The sequence below is a fragment of the Sus scrofa genome, chromosome 5 (assembly GCF_000003025.6).
Source record: "Sus scrofa isolate TJ Tabasco breed Duroc chromosome 5, Sscrofa11.1, whole genome shotgun sequence".
Taxonomy (NCBI): domain Eukaryota; kingdom Metazoa; phylum Chordata; class Mammalia; order Artiodactyla; family Suidae; genus Sus; species Sus scrofa.
In genome coordinates, this window is record NC_010447.5 from 100,551,507 (window position 1) to 100,576,802 (window position 25,296).

Here is a 25,296-nt window from a genome sequence, read left to right on the forward strand (position 1 = left end):
AACTTTATGCCGCGCTCACAAAAGGGTGTATACTCCTGTTGGTAGAGACGAATTGAAGTGATGTATTTAAAAGTCTAGCAGCGTCATTTGAAAATAGCAGGTGTTTCATAAATGGTCGTGCTTATTAATCATGGTTATTACCTGCTTAGTACAAAAGATCAAAATACCCATGTACGGACTCATAAGGAAGCGCGAGCGTTATTCGGTTCCTTCTCCTGCGAACCGAGAGATAATGACTGTGACATTCACATTACCTTTCAGTGCTCTGTCGGGAGCACATAAAACTTCTTTATAGACCTGAAATTTTGACAGGCTCACAGAAAGGAGTGGAAAAAGTGATCAGGCGTCCTGGGCGCCTTTCCCTCCAATCTTTGCCTTTAAGCGGACAAGTACAGCAGAACCTGAGTTTCAGGCACGCAGAGAAATTGTGGCTTCTCTTTTTCCTCCAGGGTTGACTCCAGCTGTCCCGAAGGGCACAAACACACACTGTGTGCCATGATCATTAAAATAAATGCCTTGAGGTTTTCATACATGTTTCAGGAGTTCCTGTCGTGGCTTAGTGGTTAACCGCTCCAACTAGGAACCACGAGGTGGCGGGTTCCATCCCTGGCCTCGCTCAGTGGGTTGAGGATCCAGCGCTGCCGTGAGCTGTGGTGTAGGTCACAGACTGGGCTTGGATCCCGCGTGGCTGTGGCTCTGGCGTAGGCCAGTGGCTACAGCTCTGATTAGACTCCTAGCCTGGGAACCTCCATATGCTGTGGTTGCGGCCTTAGAAAAGAGAAAAAAGACAAAAAAAAATATGTTTCAGTGGCCCCAGCAATGCCGTATTTGCCTAGCATTAACTGGGAGAGGTGATCCACCTGCATAAACCTTACGGATAACTGAAAATTACTCCTGTAGGCCCAAATGATTCACTTTTAACCATTTTAACCTGAACACGCAGGATCCACTTATTTCCTTCTTTGGTACAGCGTATGTTCCCTAGAAGATGGGGGTTTTGTAAAGGAATAGCGAAGGACAAACAAGAAAGGCAATAAAACAATGCATAATCCTAAAAGGATGATGTGTATTGACTGGGATGGCTCAAAGGGAAATTCTGCATCCCTCCAGCTTTTCGGACCTGGTTTAGTGAATTGAGGTCGACAGATACACGCCTCCAGATACATAGGTATCCGGATCAGGTAGACACTCACTTCTGATGTCACACATTTTCCGAGTATGGACAGTTTGGCATCCAAAGGACAACTTCGAGTAGCAAAGTATTAAGACCTTGTTTGCTGGGGACTGAAGCGTCTCTCCCTTCCCCGTTCCTGTGTTAATCCCAAGCCCCCAGTGAGACAGGATGGGAGGTGGGCCCTCGGGACGTAGAGGGTTTAGATGAGGTCCTAGTGCTCTTTCTTGGCCAAGTGGGCGCACCTCCGAAAGGTGGACGGCCCCAAGCCAGGCAGGGACTCTCCTCAGAAGCTGGCGCCTGCTCGCCCCTTGAGCTTGAACTTCCCACCCTCTTGAACTGTGAGAAATGAAAGTCTGTTTTTGTAAGCCGTCTAGGCTATGTGTGTGATGGCAGTTTGGGCTGAGACAGTGTAGCAGTCATCGCGTGATCTTGGCCTCAGCAATCCCCTATCCTAAGTAGTGGCACAAATTAGCCATAGGCAAGGTGAGCTGAACACAGATGCACATTCGGGATACCTAACATCCTGGTCCTGTTTCTTTCATTTTCCCCCCTTTGTTTTATGTGTACTAACAAGATTTCAAAGCTGCTTCTCTTGATGGTTCTCCATTATTTTCAAATACATGGAATTATTTAAATATATTTAAATTTTTTTTTCTTAGAAGTTTTCTCCTGGATTTTTTTTTTTTTTTTTTTTTTTGACCCTCACATAGGCATATGGAGGTTCCCAGGCTAGGGGTTGAATCAGAGCTGTAGCAACGCCAACACCAGATCGGAGACACGTCTACAACCTGCACCACAGTTCACGGCAACGCTGGATCCTCAGCCCACTGATCGAGGCCAGGGATTGAACCCGCAACCTCATGGTTGCCGGTCGGGTTTGTTATGACCGAGCCATGACGGGAAGTCCTGGATGATTTTTAAAATGGGATTTTCTTTTTTTAATTTGTAAATTGCACATCTTCCAAATGTAAAGGAGCTATGGCGAGTCAGGTTTCTTCTATTCAAATAGTGTTTTCCTGATCTAATACTGATGTAGCCCTTTGCGTAGTTTGCTGTCTTTCTTTTATTGTTTGTAGCGGGAGGCCTGGGGTTGACAGTGTGTGTCTTTAATAATTTATCACTGCCTTCCTTCAAGCAGCATCCTTCCAATTGCTCCCGCATGTCATTTGTGCGATTTTATATCTGTGCTGCGAATCCATAATTTATTGCTGCTAATTATGAGTTCCATCAGGGCTCACACGTTAGAGCCCCCATACCACATCTAGCCTGTGAGCTAAAAATGGTTTTTCCTTATTTGCAATGGTTGGAAAACTCAAAGAAAAATATTTTGTGACACACGAACATTGTATTAGATTCGATGTTCCATGTTTATTATAAGTAAAGTTTTATTGGGACACAGTCACGCTCATGCACTGACACAGTGGCTCTGGCTGCTTTCAGGCTGCAGTGGCAGAGGAGTTGTGACGGGGATCCCGCGGTCTGCAAAGCTGCGACTATTTACTCTCAGACTCTTTACAGAAAATGCCTGCCAACCTCTGCTTTTGGGCACTAAAACGTAGAAAAGAGAGACTGGCCTTTATATTCACATTCAAGGAAACCATTTAAGTTGCTTCCCCTTTTAAGCAGCTTCCAGCCTTCCTTGTACCCTGGTGGCCCGAGTGGGCTCCCTCCTTGATCTCTACATGCCCTGAGGGGTAGGTGGCTGTTTGGTTCTTGGGTGACTCTGGGGTGAGAACGCTGAACCCCAACCACTTGATGTAAGTCCCCAGAACTTGTCCCTTTGGAGACAGAAATCTGCAAAGAGACTGAGAGCAGGGAGGCAAATAAAGTGTTTATTGGGAGAGAAGAGAGAAGGTGGTGTGGTAAGCACAGGCAGGCTTTGGGTGGGGGTGGGAGGTAGGGGGAGACACAGAGACAGACCCGCAAGAGCAAGAGAGGAAGAGAGCTCTCCACGCTTTGGCCAGGCCTCCTCTGGCCAGTCATCTTGCCCCGTCTCACCCTGAGCCCACGTTTGGTCTGACTCGGGGCCCTTCCCCCGTGCGTGCACATCTTTTAGCCAGTTCCACTGTCAGGGTTTCTGGGAAGTTGGCAGGACGTACGATGGTGTGGTGCCCTCCTGCTTCTGACTCCTGAGGACCTTCCTGCAGGCATGTAGCTCTGGAGGTCTCCTTGACCAGAGAGGGAGAAAGAGGTGGCCTCTTTTATCCAAGCAGCAAGGATGCAGCTCCTCCTTGCTCCTACCATAATCATTATCTTGCAGGTTTCTGCCCACAGGGAACAGAGGAAGGTTGCTGGGCCTGGGACCCATCTACCTCCTTGTTTCAGCTTCTTGTACTCATGAGCCTGGTGGTGGGGTCAGAGGAGCTTCTCTGCTGTGCTGGCCCAGCCTTGGTCTCTGGAAGACACTGTGCCTGAGTCTCAAGGATGGGGCTTTCATAGTGATCCTGCCTCTCCCACATCTTCCAGACTAAACTCCGCCTTTGTCCTTGGAGGCTCTTGTCCTGGGAGAGCTCCCTGCCCCTTCCCCAGTGGTAGGGACCTCTAGGAGCATGGGTGTAGGATGCTGGAACTGGCATTGTCTCTGCCTCCCTCTCCTTCCTCCTGGGATAGAGGGCTTTTTCTTTTATCCATCTCCAAGTCGTAGTGGGTCTTCCTCTACTCTCAACTGTGATCTGGTCTTTCTCACGAGCTCCCTGTAAAAGTTTGTGGGAAAAAAAAATGTCTGAGTATTTGCCACTCCCTAAGTTTTATATTGTCATGGGCGCTCACATTGGGACTTTCACCTCTCTGTTAAACATTTTAGCTGAATTCTCCTTCCCCACTTATATGGCACCCAGTGTCTCTTCTGCCACAGATGAACGAGCCTGTGCTGGGTGTGAGCCTGGCTCACCACTGTCTGCTGGAATGGGTTTCTATTCCTGTTAGTTATTCTATTAGTTATTCGCTTACTGTTTTGCAAAGTTAACTCATGCTTTGTGGGTTATAATTTATACTAACCTACATAAATGAGTAAGAAATTGTGTTAGTTGGGAAGACAGACGTGGAAAGCATTTCTGCAGCCAGGTTAATTTTTGGTATTTATTTGCACATCTGAACAACTGTTTGGTTAGGTGGACTGTCTTTATGTTGTTGCACACATTTCACACTGAATTCCAATTTAAAGACTAATTAGAGTGAATCTGTAATATGGCAGACAGAGCCTAACACAGAACCTTTCCTATTATAAACACCAAGATGTTCTAGATAAAATCTAACAATTAAAAAACTACCTGTAGGAGTTCCCACTGCACCACAGGTTAAGGATCCAGAGTTGTTTCTGAGGCAGCAGAAGTACAAGTTCCAGCCCTGTCCTGATGCAGTGGGTTCAAGATCCAGCATTACCGTAGCTGTGGTGTAGGTTTCAGCTCAGCTCAGATTTGATCCCTAGTCCGGGAACTTTCCTGGGCCCTGGGTGCAGCCAAAAGACCCAACCCAACCCAACCCAACCCAGTCTATACCTTAGACTGCAAGTTGAGAAAGCATAACCTCCACGGGCAGGAATGAAAGAGGAGATGCAGGCTGGAAGGCCACAGGTGTCAAGCTGACATATCGGTAGACGCGGCTGGGGTGAGATGAAAGGGATGCCAAGTGCTCTCAGCCCCATGGCTGATGGCACAGCAGGACCTGGGTGACATGTCAGGTCTTCGCTGTATGTATGCCCTCAACTGCATCACTCAGCTTGGAGTCTGCATGTAACACACAGTTGGTTCAGGAAACTTTCTCTCAAGAAACTTACATAAAATAAGTCCTAGCCCAGGACAGACCAGAGGAAGTAAAGTGAAAGCACTCTGAAGAAACATCCAGCTGCGTTGGTTTCTCAGAGAACAAGTAATCCCTGCCAAAGTGAGCTCACAATTCAACATTAGAAGTGAGCGAGAAGGAGAAAGAACCCCGGAATGAGTCCATGCTGCCAACAAACCAGCAGGTGAGTGAGCCCTTGTTTTGGGCAGAAAGGACAGAAATTCGTAGAGCAGAATCGGGAAACTGTAAAATAAGTATATTTACAGTGATTTAAAAATCTCCTTTAAGGAATTCCCCCTGTGGCTCAGTGGGAGTCCTAGCATGCAGATTCGATCCCTGGCCTGGCACAGTGGGTTAAATAAGGATCTGGTGTTGCCGCAGCTGGGGCTTAGGTTGCAAATTTGACTTGGATCTGATCCTTGGCCTGGGAGCTCCATTTGCTGCAGGGCAGCCAAAACATAAAATAAAATTTTTAAAATGCAGTTTCAAAATAGAAACTATAAGGACGGAGTTCCTATTGTGGCTCTGCAGTAATGAACTGGACTAGTAACCATAAGGATGCAGGTTCTGTCCCTGGCCTGGCTCAGTGGTTTAAGTATCTGGCACTGTTGTGAGCTGTGGTGTAGGTTGCAGATGCGGCTCGGATCCCACATTGCTGTGGCTGTGGCGCAGGCTGGCAGCTCTAGTTGCCATTCGACCCCTAGCTTGGGAACTTCCATATGCCACACATGCAGCGTAAAATAAATAAATGAATAAATAAAGTCAATAAATATATACATAAATAAAATAAAAAATAGAAACCATGAAGAAAGAATATGACACTGAAATAATAGGAGAATTTGAAAAAGTTTGAAAAATATGAAAAAATGCAAAAGAGATTTTTAAAAATAAAATGACATGAAATTATATTAAAATTTTGAAAAACGTGAAAACCAATTTATAAGACCATTTTTGTGTATTCACATACAGGAAAAAAATTAGTACCATTTTTGCTTTATCTGATGCTGCAGGCTTGTCTTAGAAATGACTGGGGAACCGGAAGGGGAGCTGCTGTTGGTTGTATTCAAACAGCAACGAACTGGGGCGTTAGGATTATGCTTGGTTTTGATTTTCTGAGCTTTTTGTCTGATCATGTCCTTCCTTGCATTGAACGCTTCAGTGTTTCTTGTTTTCCAGTAGTCTTAGTGTATCTTACCATGTTCTTAATTTTATTAACGGATCATATGCTACGCATATTTACACAGAGCCGTTCCCCTTGGCTCCTTATGTCCCAAATGCCTAGAACACAGCCTGGTACCTTGCAGATATGTCATGAAAACTTGTTGAACGAATAGATCAACGCAGGGTCTTGGCAGTGTCGTTCTTTTTGTGGGAAACCTCTTCCCATCCTCATTCTCCCTTTTCCTGGCACACTCCAATGGTCTTTTTATTTTATTTTATTTTTTTGTCTTTTTGCCTTTTTTTAGGGCTGCTCCTGAGGCATTTGGAGGTTCCCAGGCTAGGGGTCGAAACGGAGCTGTAGCCGCCGGCCTACACCACAGCCACAGCAATGCAGGATCCGAGCAGCATCTGTGACCTACACCAAAGCTCATGGCAACACTGGATCCTTAACCCACTGATTGAGGCCAGGGATCGAACCTGCCACCTCATGGTTCCTAGTTGGATTCGTTAACCATTGAGCCACGACGGGAACTCCTCCAATGGTAGTTTTAGCATTTGGGTTTCAAGGTCTTCCTTTTTTGTTTCCTCAGCTTAGTTTGGATCCTCTTTTTATGCTCCTATAGCATTATAATGAAATGCCCTTTTGTAAATTCACTCCATTATTCATTCAACAAATATTTTTTGAGTGCCTATGTCCCAACTCCTGCCCTAGGCCCTAGGGATGCAGTAGTGAATAAAACAGACACACTCTTAAGTCTTACGAGGCTGTGTTCTTGTGAGATGGGGGTGGGTGGCAGACAAGACCTGAACAGGTGAGCAGGTAGTGCTTCCTCGGAGGAACCGTGAAGAAACATAAAGGACTCGAGGCAATAATGTTCTGAAAGCACTGCAGACACAGCAATGAGTCCCGTGTGGCTGAGGCGGAGTGAGCCAGGGAAAGGGTAGAAAGAGAGATGAAGAGAGACGGGTGGGGGGCCCCAGTGAGGTCTTTTTAGTCGTTACCCCTCCCTCTGGGATGGCCAGGGCCCAGGTGGGAGGTGCCCCGGCGGGTCCCTGGAGGACCCCGTCTGGAAGGTGCAGCCCCGAAAGCAGCCGCCAGGTGGCGCCAGGCCGCCCCGGGGATTCCTGGGGACGCCAGGCCTTGCCTTCCGCACCCTTCCTCCAACCTCGGAGGCGTTTCGGTCCAGGGATCCCAGCCCCGGGGTGCGGGCCCTGGCCTCGTGGTGAGCATCCGTGCGAGGGGCAGTTCGGTTGTCACAGCCTGGGGGCTGGGTCCAGTGCAGCCACCGTGGGCGGTCGGGGAAGCCAAGGCCTGGAGCAGCAGGAGCCGCAGGTCGTCATGCAAAACTCTGGGGAATCCAGGCCGGACACCGTGGCTGCGGCTGCCAAGGGCGGCCCCGCTGCCTCCGGGAAGACCGCGACGTGAACGTTTGGGGGAGCCGAACCCGGCCCTCGAGGTAGGTGGGTCCTGCGCCCCTGGACTGGCTAAGGCAGCGAGGCGCGCTGTTTGCAGGACTTTGACTTTAGCTGCAAGACGCTGAAGCCACAGGTGGGCTGCTTAGTTTGAAGGGGCTTCCTCTGCTTTATTGACGGGGAGGTTAGTTAGAAAGTGATTGAAAGAACCCAGGTCAGGTTCTTGGGGTCTGGGTAGTAACAGGAAAGGTCGTGCTCGATAGTCAAATTCTGGACACGCTTGGAAGACTTCGCAGCAAGATTTGATGAAGGGTTGAGAATAAGGTGTGGGAGAAACGAAGCAGCGGATAATGCCTCAGGTGTTTGCCCTGAGAATCTGAAAAGATGAAGTTTCACCTGAGAGTGGAAAGACCTCGGAAGAGCCTCGTGGGGAGGGGTTTTTGTCCAGGAGAAGTACGGTTTGGGACATGCTGAGATATCTAGGAGACACTGGAATGAAGAGTTGGAGCTGGCAGCTGTCTGTAAAAGCCTGGAGCTCAAGGGACAGGTCCAGGATGGAGACATAAATCTGTGGATTGTCAACACAGGGATGGTATTTAAAGCCGTCTGGAGGACGGAACCATTGATGTTTGATGACTCAGCTCTGGGCAATTACAACACTTCGAAGGGGAGAAGGGGAGGAGAACCAAAGGACAGTGGTGATCAAGCCAATGAAAGGAAGCCGGGGGAGAGGACTGGGGCTCACAGGGTGAGCATCCGGCGTTGGTGCTCTTGTGGCCCTGTGGCCTGCTGTGATAAGCAGTGCGAAGGCCATTGCTGGCCCTGACCCTCATTTTGAAATAGCAGATAAAGGTTTTCTTGTGTGGGCTCAAGAGAGGATGAGAACCGATATTTTAAGGACAGTAAGACAGCGTGAACACCTTTTTGGAAGACGTTTGCTTTCCAAGGGAGCAGAGAATTAGTACAGTAGCTGGAGGGAGTTCTCATACTCAGCACCGTTTGGAACTCCTGTGTCTGTAAGAATGGTAAGAACTAGACTGTGGCAGCAGCTGTGCCAATCCTGACTGCCTTTTGCCTGGTACCACTGCTTGACCCAAAGCAGATGCACAACGAAATATTTCTTGACCAATAAGTACCATTTCAATTAAATTATACCCTGCAATTTTTTAATGTTTAGGAATATTTTCAAAAGATGTTACTTTTTTTTTTAATTGAGCAAGAATATGTATTTTGACGCTGGTGAAAGAAGATGACAGATAAGATCATTCCACAGTGACTCACCAGATTCCCATCAGGTTCAGTTATGCTCAGTGCCACTTGATGCTAATACCTTTATTTCAGGAGAATCACGCAGTAATGACAAATGAATTTGCTAAAAATATTCAGTGCAGGTAGCTTTAATTGTCTACAGCAGTTTTTCACATTGTGGAGAGAGAGGAAAGTAAATATGTTTTTCTTCAGCAAAGTAGATTTTGCTTTAGGGTTGGAGAGCATCAGGAAACCGTCGTCTTTAAAGAGATGTTCGTAGTACCAGGATGGTGTGCACAAGGCAGATTCATTGCTAAATGATGGTATGCATATATTTGATGAAACAGATTTATTTGGTCTGAGAATGAGCAGTTGCAGTACACTAGACCTAGGCTGGACATCTGGTGAACTGCAGAGATGAACGGAGTCATGAAAGTAAGATTAAACATACAGATTGTAGACAGATAGAGGCGCTTCACTTTGATGGGTAATGGAGAGGATTTATAAATTTTAAGCAGGGAAGAAAAATCATCTGACTGTATGCTTATTAGCTGCCATGAAAATTGGCTGTAGGATTGAGGGTATGGGGAAGACGAGAGGCTCTGGGAGACACTTATTTTTTCAAGGGTCCACCTTGAAAAAGCTGCCATGGTCAATGGATTAGACATCCTTGGGTTCCCCAAATTTCGGGTTAAACAAACTTGAAGATATTTCTTCACCCTTTGTGAATCCCAAGCGTGTGGAATATGCAGGTCATGGAACTCATTATTTCAGGAACCCTCCTAGTCTCTGGGAGAGTTTGACACTTGGGGACTGTGTTCTTGGTGTAATCTGGACGACCCGGCCTGAATCTGAGGAGGAGTTACGGGAATGGAAAGGAAGGAGGAGATAATAGTGGACGTGCCTTATTGACAAACAGACGGCGAGAACGGGGAGAGGAAAAAGTCAAAGTGGGAACATGTGGGTTCACAAACTTGATGAGCTGAGCTTAACATTTAAAGAACTTTAAGATGCTGAGGGGCAGAGGGGAGGAGTTCCCATCATGGCTCAGTGGTTAATGAACCCGACTAAGATCCATGAGGATGAGGGTTTGATCCCTGGCCTCACTCAGTGGGTTAAGGACCCAGCGTTGCCCTGAGCTGTGGTGTAGGTGCAGATGCGGCTCAGATCCTGCGTTGCTGTGGCTGTGGTGTAGGCCAGCATCTATAGCTCTGATTAGACCCCTAGCCTGGGAACTTCCGTATGCCCAAGTTCGGCCCTAAAGAGACAAAAAAAAAGAAAAAAAAAAAAAAGACTGGGGAACAACGAAGTGTAAATTAGGCTTTCACCTGGAAAGCATTCAAGGCTGGACACAAATTTCAGAAGCATAGACATTATAGGTAGTGTAGGAGAATAATCTCGAAATGATTAGAGCCTGAATTACAGATTTTGAGGTAGCAATAGCTGCAAATTCCACCCCTCCAAAAAAAAAAAAGAAAGAAAGTGGAACAGAGCCAAAGACTAGTTTTAGAAAAGGTAGGGCGACAAGTATTTGCAAGAAGTACTTGAAAGGAAGTACTTGCAAATGAGCATCATTTTTAGAATTCAGACTGAGATGGATAGGTATATATATCCCCACTGGAAAAGCTGTTTTTATGCTCAGTGTGTTAATTCCCCAGGTCAGTAAGGTGCATCCCAACGTCCTCGGCATACTTGGGCAATCAGTGTGTGGTGACAAGCCAGGAATTGCTCACGGTTTTAGCCTTGTCATCCTTCCTGTAACGGTCCATTTTGTCCACATCGGGATTCCTAGGTTTCCAAGTCTCTTCCTTGACATTCTCAGAGGTCTGCCTTTGGGGCCTTCTTGAACGGCTCTCAAAGCAGCACTTGTTTCTCAGAGCTGTCCTTGTCATGTGCAGGTGTATCATGGAAAGTGTAGGAATTTATAGAATGGCTGAGAAAGCATCACCATGAGAAATAAAACCTTTAAAAAGTAGAAAACTGAGATGAAATAAAAGACAACACAGTATGTCCTCTGTTGTCTTAATATCCTTTGCATAATGAAATCTGCCTGCATTTAGGTTTAGGAGGAAATGCATGTATCAAAAAATGTAGCTGCATTTTCAAGGTCAGAATGTAGAGTTTGGAAGAAAATGATGGAGCAGACGGTGAGCTCCTAGGAAAATTAAGTCAGCCAGCTCTCCCCAGATGGTCACCTTTCTATTGTTTTTTGTAGTTTGGGAATTAGGCACCTGTGTTTTCTTCAACTCAGAGCCTGTCATGTGAATTCTTTGATATTTTAATTGCAAATAAAACTAATTAGTTCTGATTTTTTTCACCACAAACCCCTCATTTTTAATTCGTATTTTTTCTTGGAATGAAATAATACTTATATGTTGGAGTTCTTAAAATGCTTATTTGAATTTTCCGACTTATTGCCTGGTATAATAGTGGTTCAACTCATACAAAGGGTTTCTTTTTGCCCTTCTCAGGAAACTGGCTTGAGTAACTTTTAAGAACTAGTCAATAACACACATACACATATCTAATACATACATATATATTCCTATAGCATGCATTTTTAAAGAAGATCTCAGAGTCATGGTAAAAATAACCATGTTGATTTCATATTGAATTTAGTTTAAAATGTTCCTGGAATGTGACAGCCATCTACCCCCTGTACAAAAGAAGGATGTAATTTCGTTCAATACACAGTGATTTTCAGGTAAACAGTGTGCTTTTCTCAGTCACTGCTTTCAAACTTCGATGGCCTTTGAACTGCCATTCTGTCATTGAAACGTCAGGTAAAAATAGGCTCCATCTATCAGTGCTTATAAACCAGCGCAATTTCCTCTGTTGCATTGTTTATATGCATCAATTAAGGGTTGACATTGAGATGCGTATAGAAGACAAGGGATCCCTAAGAGAGACACTGGTCATCCTTTTCCTCACCTGTCAGAGAAACCCTTGATAAATGTAGCAAAAATAAATGTGTTAAAAGCATTATCATAATGTGATGAAGTTCTTGCACCTGAGTTAGGATATTCAGTGTAGGTGTCACTAAAATAAGATAAAACTACTCAGTAAATTATGACAGGAGCAGCTTATGTTAATACCACTTGAAAAATAATGCCTTTCAAATTAAACTTGTTTATGTATGAGTAATTTGTTTTGCATTTTAAAGTGTGAATCATACTCAGATTTAAGGATTGGGATATTATCTTATTCAAAAGATAAAACAAAGCTAAGCTTATTTTATTTAATCTTCTCTCAAATGGAACAAAACCCTGCTTTTTACCATACATTTAAGACTCTGTTGAACAAGTCGTGTCAGGTTTATTGCATTTGCCTGTTTAGTTTGAATCATTTAGATCCTAATGAGTCACGAACAAGAAAAGGGACAAGTATAATTTTAAGGACATCTAGAGGTCTATGGGATTAAATCTTTTCATCTGACAGGAAAATATTGTTATTTTAATTTAATATGAAGTTGTAGCATCTGTTTTTACCCAAGTAAATGATTTGTTGGTGAATTTTAAAATGAACTCCTCATCTGTAGTCTATAACCCAGCCTGCAGACTTCATCTCCCAGAACTTCTAAATCCTAAAGTTAAATATTAAGTAAAAACAAACAAACAAAAATCACTCTTTGAGAATGACCGTTTTTATAAAAGTACCTGTCTCAAAAAAAATGACTTCAGAGAAAGAATTCAGAGAATAAACAGAATACATGCTTTAACAAATAAATATCAGAGAAAATCAAGAAAATACTAAACTGATATGAAAGAGAGACAATCAAAAAGAGAAAGTTTGAAAAAAGAGGTGGGAGATGCAAAACCAGGGGAAAGTTGGAATGAAAATGTTAAATCGTATTAAAAATAACCATTAAAGTGGAATTCAAGCCAAAATAAACGTGACGAAGCATGATATTCATAGAGTAACATTCCTAAGAATCTCGTAGGATCCTAAACCTTTCCATGCCTAGGAAGAGTTCAGCAGTACATGTTCATGGGGCAGAAACTGTTAGCGGGAGCAATTAGCAATTAATCCAACTTCCTCAGAAATTGACTGCTGATAAATAGACAGTGAGAAGTAAGACTATTTGAACTTTCAGTAAATCGCTTAAGCTGGAGCCACACATTTTACATATGTCAGTATCTGTATTTATTATTTACAACATCTGTGGAATATTTGCCATGTATGGCTCCAAAAATGTTGAAATCCAAAATGAGAATTTACACAAGCAATTTTCTCTGATCAATATATGACAGGATCAGAAAGTAAAGTATAATCCTCTTAAAAACTTTCTCTTGGAAAACATTTTGCTCTAAGCAGTAATTACTTTCACAAATCAAAATTCATTGGTCGACTACAAAGAAATGATCAAAAGAAGCAAAATGTTGCTGCAGTGGTAGTCTGAGAAAAAAGTAGGGTCATTAAAACACACACACACATAAATCTAAGTAACTGATAAAGAAGGAAATAGTATGGGTAAAAGCAGGTATTACTAAATAAATGACAATGAAACAAAATATGTTTAATTAAATCAAATGCTATGTCTTTGAAAAGACCAATAAAATGAATATATTTTCAAAGTTGGTCAATGGAAGAGCAGCGATATTTATGTTGAAATGAGAACTAGAACATAGCTATGGATACTGAAATTTTTAAAAGATGAAGTACTATACAAATTTTAAGCAAAAAAATGAAAATTAAGATGAAATGTACATTGTAGGACCACAGACATGCTTAAAATTGACCATGAGGTGGTGGAAAATCAGAAAAGCCCAATAACAAGAAATCGAAAAGCTAAAACTTTTATCTTTGATAAGAAAGATCCAGGTTTTGGTGAATGTACAAAGATGTGTTCTTCAAATAACAGATACTCCTAAAATATTTTAACTATGCCAGAGCATGTTAAAATTAATGGAAAAATACTTGGTAAGTCAGTAAGTAAAATACGAGATAGAATTCAGTTAATCATAATGTAAAGGCTGATCATAAAATTAAAATTTTAGGAGTTCCCATCGTGGCACAGTGGTTAACAAATCGACTAGGAATCAGGAGGTTGCGGGTTTGATCCCTGGCCTCGCTCAGTGGGTTAAGGATCTGGCGTTGCCATAAGCTGTAGTCAGGTCACAGAAGCAGCTCAGATCTGGCGTTGCTGTGGCTCTGGCACAGGCCGGCGGTACAGCTCCGATTGGACCCCTAGCCTGGAAACCTCCATATGCCTCGGGTGTGGCCCTAGAAAAGGCAAGACAAAGAAACAAACAAACAAACGATAAAACTAAGATTTAAAGAAATGAAATCGCCATTATACTCCTGGTTAAAATCTTAGTAAAAGAATGATTTTAGGATTTAGAGAAAATGAAATAGCTCCTGAATCTTATGCTAAAGTTAGATTATTTTGAATCATCTTTGAAAGTTTTTAATTTTAGAAGGCGTGATTAGTGATAGTCTTGATTACATAAATAAAATGTTTTTTCAACAAAGAAAATATCTAAAGCATAGGCCTGAATTTAGTATTTACTCTATAAACCTCTCTAAGGAGTGAATTTATTTTATAATTAGGTGAAAAAAGTATTCAGGTTTGTTTTTTGTAATCTTAAATTTATCAATACATCGTATAGCTGTACTTACGGCCAAGTAACGCCTCTGTTAGTTACTATTAGTTTGCTATACAAATGAAATAATTTACTAGACAATTCTTTTTCCTTCTCTATTCCAAAAATTTGGTTTATGAAAGGAACATCAATGGAAAGCAGCCCCAGGAAATCTAATGTAATGAGCAGAAACTCATTATTTCATGATTTTCACTGGGAATTTTAAATCATCTTTTGTACAGCTGGATAGTAGTCATGTTTTCAACAACCGCTCACCACAGGTTTCTGCAAACACAGAGCTTCGCTTTGTCCTCTAATCATCTTTTAAAGACGTAGATAGCACTGCACTAACCTCACCTTACAATTCTCAGAGTAACTAAGAAACCAAATGACAGGATGATACAGTAGTGATGAGGTAACAGAGGAAACATATTATTAAGTAGCTTGATAGCAGAATAATATATCAAAGTGTCAGTTTAGATAAAAACATTCATCCGTTCTCTAGTATAGGAGATATTTGAAACACGAAATGTTCAATTTGTAAGGTTTCTTTATAATGAGCTCTTTGAAAACATCCAACTTGATTGGGTGTCTCTTCAGCAATTTCTTGATAAAATCTTCTCCTTCCAATTTCCTGAGCACCATGAAAAAGGGAATTAGGATGTGTTAGTAATAATTACCAGGGGGAAAAAAACTCCAATTTGACGTTAGGCACAGGTGGAATCACGAACCAATGTACAATAAAAGTTTGGTTATTTTTAATGCACTGTCAGGGAAATACCCTTACAATCCGTATCATTTTGTGTCTAGTATTTTAAAATACCAGACAGCAATTATTTAACTAACTTTTATTGAGAAAACATTGGACAGATAAGGAGTTATGGAAGGAAAGGCAAAATGCATAGATTTCAGTTTAACGTTAAATTAAAGCTCTGTGAAAGGTGTGTTTGTTCTTTCAGCCAACGGCGTCTAAAATCAGCTGAGGCCGTAGGTGAAGTGCCTGGAAGGGGGAGTGTGAACGGACAGGCCGTGGCTGGTGATGCACTTTGGAGGTATTGCATTTTGAATCTGTATGGCAGTAGTATTCCTGCAGCTATCCCAGTACTTAATTGGCTAATGAAGAAGCGCCCATTAATTTTCTAAGAAATCTCAGAAACAATTTGCACCTCCCAGAGAATGTAAAATAATCGTTTTCCTGAATGCTAAAATAAACCCTGATCCACTTTCCAAGTCATACCCATGGTTCTTCGTCCACTCACTTGTAGAAGACTAAATTTGATCATTACAAAAATATGGAGTCCAATCCCTTAAATCCTCATTTTCTCAGAGTTCACATTTTATAAGAAATTTAAATCTTCTCAAATCAGACTTAATATAATATTGTAACTAGTGAAGACAAATACTTAATATAACATTTAATTTCATATAGTCAGTTTTATTCAACAGTTAGTTTTTAAGTACCTACAATTGTCATGATTCTGTTTTGATACAGTGGAGTATACAAAATTAATAGGACACAGATGTTTTAGTATTTAGCATAAAAGAGGGCAAGTAGATTGTTCAGTTTCTTTCAGACATGCAAAACAGATCACATTTCGGCCGGGTCTGATTCCTCGTAGATTCCCCAAACATGATCAAGTCAGGTGTTTATTTGCATGGATGCCAAGAAGGCTGGAAATAAAAAAATGAGATGAGCTAATGTCGTTCTCATTAGGAATAAGGTTACAGTTGGCTGTCATTATGTGAAGACATGGGTGCAAGATTAAAAAGAAAAGTGAAGTGAAAATATAGAAGGGAAAGACATCAAATATAATAGCTAGAACAGAAAGATGAAGCAAAAAGGAAGTTGTAACTTGATTTTCTGAGGTCTCAGGTGATGGTAAGCAAATCAAGCTTCAGTTATAGCTGCTTGGGAAAATTAGATGAGTTTAAAAAAAAAAGGAAGGAAAGAAGAAAAGAAAAAGAAGAAAATGCTGAATATAGTTCCTAGAAAAACTGGGGACACATTATTCATTCCAGCCACATAACAGGGATTGTTTAACAGAGTAAGCCATGGCCTAAGCTTTGTATACCTCAAGATTTGTTTATTGTGTAAGTAATCAGATGAAACAGGCACCTACCACTGCAGAGAATCTCTTAGCAACTACACCTTTTCATTTTGTAGCTTAAAGTGTTCTGGGAGTTCCCATCGTCGTGCAGTGGTTAAGGAATCTGACTAGGAACCATGAGGTTGCGGGTTCGATCCCTGGCCTTGCTCCGTGGGTTAAGGATCTGGCATTGCCGTGAGCTGTGGTGTAGGCTGGTGGCTACAGCTCTGATTTGACCCCTAGCCTGGGAACCTCCATATGCCACAGGATCGGCCCTAAAAAAGGCAAAAAGACACATACACGCACATACACACACACACAAAAGTGTTCTGATTGCAGTAGGTTTTGACAAACCCTTGGAGCAGAGTCTGGGCTAAGATTTTTTGTTCTATAAATTCACTATTTAAAAATTCTAATATTGTCAAACTTCATTTTTGTGGTATACTTCAATGTCATCCCAAATCCCAGGAAGAAAAGTCAGTCAACTTTTGAAAATAAGCATAAAGTGGAATTGTATTTAACAGCATCGGAAGTAAAGCTTTTAATTGAGCATGTTTACATTGAGGTGCTTTTTCCTAGGTTTTACTTATCAGTCCGCATTTAAGAAACGGGGCAGGTTGTGGGTGGGTCCAGGTAGAGATGAGTATCAGCTGAGAAGGACTCGTGGCTTATCATGTCTCGGCAGGAACTTGTAAACTGACAGTTTCTTCTCCTTTTTAGGGCTGCACCTGCGGCACATGGACGTTCCCAGGCTGGGGGCTGAATCTAGCTGCAGCTGCTGGCCTACACCACAGCCACAGCAATGCTGGGGATCGGACTCACAATTGTCATGGATGCTAGTCGGGTTCACTACTGCTGAACCACAGTGGGAACTCTGACAGTTTCCTTTCGTTTCACAGCAATGCAGTGGAAAGCACTACTGGCCATTTATTTTTGTTTGTTGGTGCACATGCTGTGTTGTACAGCATTAGATTTTTAAACCGAGCATTCTTTGGTCCAATTTTTAGACATATTGTGAGGCGAAAGTAAGTCAATATTTCACATACACTATTTAAAATGTAGTCTTGGAGTTCCCGTCGTGGCGCAGTGGTTAACGAATCCGACTAGGAACCATGAGGTTGCGGGTTCGGTCCCTGGCCTTGCTCAGTGGGTTAAGGATCCGGCGTTGCCGTGAGCTGTGGTGTAGGTTGCAGACGCGGCTCGGATCCCGCGTTGCTGTGGCTCTGGCGTAGGCTGGTGGCTACAGCTCCGATTCGACCCCTAGCCTGGGAACCTCCATATGCCGCGGGAGCGACCCAAAGAAATAGCAAAAAGACAAAATAAATAAATAAATAAATAAAATGTCTTCTTCCAACACTGTGTGTGAAATCCTGACTTGTGGCTAGGTTTAGCTGTCCAGAGCAATTTTACTTACACTTTGTTGCTCAGGTATTAGTATGTCTAAAAAGAGGGCATCCGGTCACCGTATCAAATTTGAGTAGCGTAATTCCATTTCTCTGATTTCACATTTCCTCTTCAAACGTTGTTACTAATAGAACAGGAAGTCAGGACTCACAGAAGGAACGGGTTAGAAGAAAAGATGGAGTAGATGGCACATGGGGCACGTGTGCCTGGCACGCCTTATGAAGATCTCATCGTAATTATATTCGCATTGAGATCCCTGGTAACTGTATAAAATCAGTATTTCCACATTGTTGCAGTTCCCAGGTCTCTGACCTTGAGGTTTTTGTCCATATTCTCTAGCCGCTCAGTGTGGTGGTAAAACGCTTTATGGAACCGCTTGCGGACCCAGAATGGACAGATGCTGTATGGACAGGAAGAGAGTAACAGGAGAAAGGGTCTCTTCCTCTTTCCTTTTAAAACAGTTTTGTCTTCAGGGTGAGACTTTGCCTCTTATTCTTTTTTTGTCTTTTTAGGGTTGCACCCATGGCCTGTGAACGTTCCCAGGCTAGGGCTTGAATGGGAGCCTATGCCACAGCCTCAGCAACACCCGATCTGAGCTGCATCTGCGACCCACACGGCAGCTCACGGCAACGCTGAATCCTTAACCCACTGAGCGAGGCCAGAGCTCGAACCTGCGTCCTCATGGATACCTGTCAGGGTCGTTACCACTGATCCACGACGGGAACTCTTGTCCTACCTTTATTCTTATTACTTATTAAATTTGTTGACACCATTTGGTTGTATGAGTAAAAGTAGCAGCCACAATTATTGATGACACAGGCTGAGGCAGATGACTGTATTCACAAACCCTTCCTTTTCTGCTGGAGCGATGTTCTGTAGAGACCTTGTCATACAGCTGTACCCCCCGCCCGCCAGGGTACTGACTCTTCTCCCCACCTGTGCTGCCCACGTTGTGCCAGCCCCACTGCTGCTGTTTAGTCTAAACTTCCACCATTTCCTACCAAGGCCACTGGAACAGCCTTCTTCTTAATTGGTTTCCTGTGTGTACCTGTGGTTCACAACCATATTTCACAGAGCAGTCATAGTGCTGTTTATTAAATGTGAAACAAAGCATAGCATTCTTCTGCTGAAACCTCTCCAATGGCTTTTTTCTGCGGTAAGTACCCTGCAGTATAATATGACCTTCCTGTGAAAGAAAATCTTTGCCCAAGTCTTGTCCCCCTTCTCAAACTTTGTTTCCTCCGCAGGGTGGATTGGAGTTAGTCCTTTCTGCCTTGGCAGATCGGACTGCCTGTAGTTGAGAATTTTGCAAGTCAGCGGCGTCCCCTTGGTAGCTTGAAACTGGCCATGGTGGGAGTATTTACGCTGTGGAAATTAGAAAATGTGACAAAGACAGGCTTTTTCTGTTTTGTCCCTGCGTTTTGGAGGCCTGACTGTTAATCGTTTACCAGCCACACCATTGTTGCTCTTTGTCTCTGCCTCACACTCTGGGTTCCACTGACCCAGGTTTTGCCTGTTTTCCTCTCCGTAGGCCTGCTGCCCTCAGCCCAGGGCCTCTGCCCTTGCTTTTCTTTGTGTCTGGATGTTTCTCCTTTGGATTTACATAGAGCTCCTTGTCAGTACTCAGGTCTTAGTCCATTGTGGCCTTCTCAGGGAGGCTTTCCGTGACTGTCTTAATCAAAGGACTGTAGTTTCTCAATCACGTCAACTAACTCCTTATCCCTGCAACCCAGTATAATGCCTTTAAAGTCATGTCCTCTTATGTCAGTTTGTTTGTACTAAGCAGTAAGTCATAGAGAACCAAGTAGTAGAGCATAGGTTTGCCACGTAGACAAGAATCGTGGGGTTGCACAGTTGAAGGTCAGGGCACAGCTCAGTGATGACATCAAGGGCAAGGCCCCATCCTTCTTCTCACCCCACCTGCTTTAGCCCATGACAAAATGGCTGACTCACCTCCAGGCACACGTAAGGCTGGCGGGAGAACGAGGAAAGGGAGGGGCACAAGGATCAAAATGCTGATGCAGAGGCCAGCAGTTTGGTCACTTAAAAAGCCTTCCTGGAATCCGTACCCAGTGACTTTACCCTTAAACAACTTGGCCAAATGACACAAGAGTCTGGAAATAGAAGTATATTCGCTTCTCAGCTTCTGTAGTAGAAGAATGCAAGGAACATGAGGCTTTTAGATGACGTTGGGGCAGTAACTCATATTGTTTGCCCCAGTACTCAATAAATTTTTGTGGAATTAGTGCCTTAAATGACCCAGCTCCATCCTCATCCACGTTCCAGATGCAGATGAGTCATGGGTCAAATTCGGCAGTCTAAATGTTAACCGAGTTAATAAGAAATCATCAGTACGGAAAGAGAAGCTGTTAATTGATCACTGGGAGCTCATCCTACTTACGTTCCAGTATTTGGTTGTTTTGGTTGTGACATTCAGTTTATTTTAAAGGAAATCTTTCCAAAGAGTGTAATTTCATGATCATGAGGCAATTGGTGATGATTTGATCATTCCAGTGAAGAAGATGTTATCAATATGAACGCATTTGTTAAAATTACCTGGAAGGAGCGATACCTGGTCACGAAGGAGGTCTTCCCAGGGCAAGGCTCATCCTCTGCTGTCGGATGTGCTCACCCCTGTGGTTTCCCAGAATGTGAGAAACTCAACTGATCATGTGGTATTGTATCGTCCGGGACTGTGGTCAGTGTTGTATCTGTTTGCCTCAGCTTGCAGTGGTCCATGATGCTCTATTTAAGTAATAAGATTTCCATTCCTTTATTATTTTATTTCTAATCCCTTTTCCATGGCAAGATAGAGAAATAAATAAGAGCATGGGCACTGGCATCAGACACAACTGGTTTGGAATCCTTGTCCTACCATTTACTAGTTGTATAGCCTTAAGCCAGATAATTCATCTATCTATCTAGGGTTTTTTTTTTTCTTTTAACTGTATAATGGAAACAGTAATCTTTTTATATATTTGTGAGGATTTTATAAGATGATCTAAGTAAGGCAAGTAAACACGGAATAAATGATGGCCATTAACTCACTTTGTTCTGGCTCACATATTAAACTATCAGTAACCTGTAAAGTGCATTTGTGAACCGCTTCCTCCATCAGCACCATCCGAGATGACTACTAAAAGAGTAGATTTCAAAGCTTCACCCTCAGCTTCTTTTTTTTTAATCTCAATTTTTAATAAATGGTCCAAGGTTAAATTTTTTTGTTGACCAAAATTTAAGAACCACTGCTTTCAGCAAGCATTTGTTGATCAGATTAGCTTAATCTCTGTTCCCAGCCTTGGAGAGGAAGTGCTGATGGATCCCATGTGTCAAATGTCATCTAGACTCTAGAGTCATGTTGCCAGGATTCAAATCCTAACTCTGCATCTTACTAGCTTTTTCCCTGGAGAAGTAATTTTACCTTGATGGGTTTCAGTTTCCTTTTCTGTAAAATGCTAAGTGCGTTGTGCTAAGAGAGGTAAAATGTGTAGAAATCGTGCCATACTAAACACCATCTGGGACAGCAATTAGTGTTACAGATAACATTGTTATTAGAATCCCCGCGGGTGCACCTCGAGAGGCCGTATCAGGGATGCTCAACATGGCCACACATTGTATCACTGAGGAGCTCTGAAGATCTTGATGCCCAGCCACATCCTAGAACATTTATATCAGAAATATATGCTGGTAGGATGACGGTATCTGGTTAGGGTTTTTGTTTTTTGTTCTTTTCAGTTCACCTCTGTGATTCCAGTGGGTGACCAAGGCTGAGAAACACTCTTCCCCATCATTTAAATATCGTATCATGTATTATCTACTGATAAATGATGATCACCAACTAGTACCTGAGAGAGGTATACTGGTAAATGGAATACAGGTTAATCTACTGAGAAAGGGAAGATTAAGAGCTCAGCCTCTGACCAAGAAAGCCTGCAGAGCACAGGGCTATTATAAAAGCACTGAATGTTGAGGGAGAAAGCCACTAAAAGGAAAACTTTTGTTGGAAGAAAAATAAAAGGTGCAGGGTTTAGGATCACTTAGATCCAGACTCCAAACCCAGATCTCCTGCTTGTTAATGCGATACTTGTGTCCGGGTAAGCCTCAGTGTTTTCACCGTAAAATGTGGAGATTGAGCAACACATGAGGTTGTTATAGGATAAAATGGGTTCAGAGGTGTAGAGCTCCTGGCACACGGTGACACCTGCTTCATAGATATTAAAGACATTTATTGTGAGGGTGGCCTTTAGAAGGGAAGATGCACAGGATGCAGAGGGTGTGAGGGCCAAGGGAATTCCCAGGTGTTTTGCTTAGATAATGGGATAGGTGGTAGAGGCATGAACTTGAGAGCTGGCAGGCAAGCGGAAGAGGCCACTTCAGGAAAACATTGTAGATCTTCTTCCTTTCATTGCATTTGTCCAGCAGCCGCCTCCGTCCTTCTCTAAGATGCCTTCTAACCTGAGCTTTCCTGGTAAATCCAGACTTCTGTATTAGTCACCAAATTTTATAGCATGGTTTCATAAAATAAGTGTGAGGAGGTTCTCAGTAAAAACCTCAAGGGGATTCATAAATAAGCTACTCACACTCTATTGCAGTCCTTTTTTCTTTTCTTTTTAGGGCTGCACCCTTGGTATATGGAAGTTCCCAGGCTAGGGGTCAAATTGGAGTTAAAGCTGCCGGCTTATGCCGCAGCCACAGCCGTGCAGGATCTGAGCCACATCTGCGACCTGCACCACAGCCCATGGCAACACTGGATCCCTAAGACACTGAGTGAGTCCAGGGATTGAACCCATAGCCTCATGGATGCCAGGCGGGTTTGTTACTGCTGAGTCACAACGGGAACTCCTGTTGCAGTCATTTTAAGAACAAGTAGCTCCCACACTCAGAGGCTTCTTTGGCTTCCTTCCAGATCTCGGCCTTGCAGATTTCTGGTACTTTTATAGAGCTGAAGGGAATCACAATTTCATTTTAAACCCCAATCTGACATCCAAGTTATCACTTATCACATCTTCGTTGCACCAACCAGGCCTGGGATGGCGGGAGCTGATCTCTTCCAGTCTTGGTTCTTAGACTTCTTTTGGCTCCTGCCAGCTGCCATACAGCTGATGACCTTATGCTGCTAGATCCCTGCAGGTAGGTACCAGCAGAGTGGTTCATGCTCTAGTGCCACTGCTCTTCAGTCCTCTCTCTCTGATCAGATGGGCGCAGAGGGCGGACAGGTCACCATGTCCACTGCCTCTGTGACCGGGAGAGGGATTCTGGTCTGCCTCTGCAGATAGCCTCCCAGTGGCTCCAGTTGGTTCTATTGGAACACTTCTCACCCAGTTCATGGAAGACGAGCACAAGACCTAGTGTTCTGTCCAAAGTTAATGACCTGAGAGTTCCCCGTGAATTTTCTTTCCTCTCACAATCACCTCTTAATAAGGACTGGAAAATGCCTGTGGTATGATGTAACAGGGCTGACCCAGCCTTTCGTGTCTTAATAGGGTGGAGCGTGTCTAGTTTCTTAGCTCTTTTTTTAAAAATTATTTCTCAACTTTGGATGGTCATAGGAATCATCTGGAGGCTTAAAAACAAACTGAAAGCCTGGTGACAGGTTCTTGTGTTTAGAATTTATTATTATTATTAATAGTTATTCCCCCAATACATTTTTTTTTCCTACTATACAGCAAGGTGACCCAGTTACACACACATGTACACATTCTATTTTCTCCCATTCTCATGCTCCATCATAAGTGACTGGACATAGTTCCCAGTGCTACACAGCAGGATATCATGGCTAATCCATTCCAAAGGCAATAGTTTGTATCTATTAACCCCGAGCTCCCAGTCCACCCCACTCCCTCCCCTTCCCCCTTGGCAGCCACAAATCTGCTTTGATTTAATTGGTCTGAGGAAGCAGGGTGGTTTTAAAAATCCACAGGAGGTTCAGGTGAGCAGCCTTTGCTAGGGGTAGTGATTGAGGATGGGCTGGTACTTAGCACTGATGACTTTCAGTCATGGACTTTGAGCAGTAATTTCTGAGACTCTGAGGAGAACCCCATTCCGTATCCTGTTACACAAGGCATCGGAGAAGGGTGGAAGACAGGCAGACGTTTCTGGAATGCTGGGGCCGAAAGAAATCTGCACTGTCATTTTGTTTACCATGGGAACTGTGAAACAGCTGGAATCACTTGATTCAAATCATTCAGTTGTTTAAAGGGCAAATGCCTGGACCTTACTCTCAGACCTCCTGAACCCATGTCCCTCACATGGGGGTAGAGGGGGTCAGGAGCCTACATTTTAATGCATTTCCCCCGGTGGTTCTGAGATACACGCATGCTTTAGAACCATTCATTTCTAGCAGCGGCTCTCAACCCTCCATGCACCTGTGAGTCACACAGGGCTCTAAAACCCTGTCACATAGGCCACTGCTCCTCAGCCATGGCTGTACTCCAGGGTCACCTCGAGGCCGTCCAGAAGCCCCATGCTCAGGCCCCAGCTTACACCAGTCACACTGGCGTCTCTGGGGTGAGACCCAGACATCCACGGTTGTTAAAGCTCCCTAGGTAATTGCAGTTTGCAGCTGAGGTTAAGAACCACAGTTCCATATATTCAATCGATTTGGGTGAATCTCAGGCGTGAATAACTTATCCTAACAATCATTTTGCCATATGCATGTATCATTGTGTTATACACCTTAAATCAATATAGCGTTACATGTCAATTATATCTCAATAAAATGTGGAGGATGAATAAATAAATAAATTTTAAACGTACCCCAGGTAATTTTAAAGTGCACGCCAGAATGGGAACTCCTGAATAGTCATTTTCAGCTTTTCTGAACTTCTTTCAGTACAGTCACGTGATACCCTTTAGCCTACAGATTCAGGCTTGCATCCTTCCCCCAACACCAAACCCAAGCCAGTCTTGACCAAGGCTGATGGTGATCTGGAGTTTAGTCTCATGAGAGGTTATTTTTCCACCTAGACATAGACCTGCCTTTCTATCAGGTCTCATTAATTAATCCATCATTAATTCAACAAATACGAACACCTAATATTTTCCAAATACTCTTCATTGAACTGCGGATACAGTGACAGGTAAGATACTGTTCCTGACATCTCAGGAAGCTTATTGATTTGCAGAGAAGGAGGGAGACATGTATCTGCAAAAAGAAGTATAACGGAGAGTAGTGATTAGCAAAGGATGAGTAAGCAAAGGACTGTGGGAACAAGGATATGTTAGCAACCAGATCTGCCTCGGAGAGTCAGGGAAGACATGGAGATGCTATTTCAGCCAAGTCTTCCCGACACCACCTAACATACCCCCCAAGAGGGGATCTTGCCTCTCCTGCTACTCTTGCCCTGGTTTCAACTTCAACAATACTGAACTGTCACACACGCTCTTGACTTCAGTAAGCATTTCCTTGCCTGGAACATTTTTCTGCTTTTCCTCATCTGACCTTCTC

At 43.3% G+C, this 25,296-nt stretch overlaps 1 protein-coding gene across 6 annotated transcripts in view; it reads left to right on the forward strand.

Moving 5' to 3' along the window:
• LIN7A (lin-7 homolog A, crumbs cell polarity complex component) overlaps positions 1-25,296 on the forward strand; it is a 153,080-nt gene that overhangs the window by 17,877 nt on the left and 109,907 nt on the right. The window contains exon 1 of one of the 6 annotated variants that reach the window (XM_021093062.1): positions 4,778-5,138. The exons of 4 other annotated variants lie outside the window; for them this stretch is intronic. Coding sequence is in view for 1 of the 2 variants with exons in the window: in XM_021093061.1 (XP_020948720.1) it covers positions 15,398-15,410 (13 nt within the window). In the remaining variant the exon portion in view is untranslated. Of the gene's footprint in view, positions 1-4,777; positions 5,139-10,051; positions 15,411-25,296 lie in introns of those variants that run through there. One more of the 6 variants, XM_021093061.1, reaches the window with a different exon arrangement.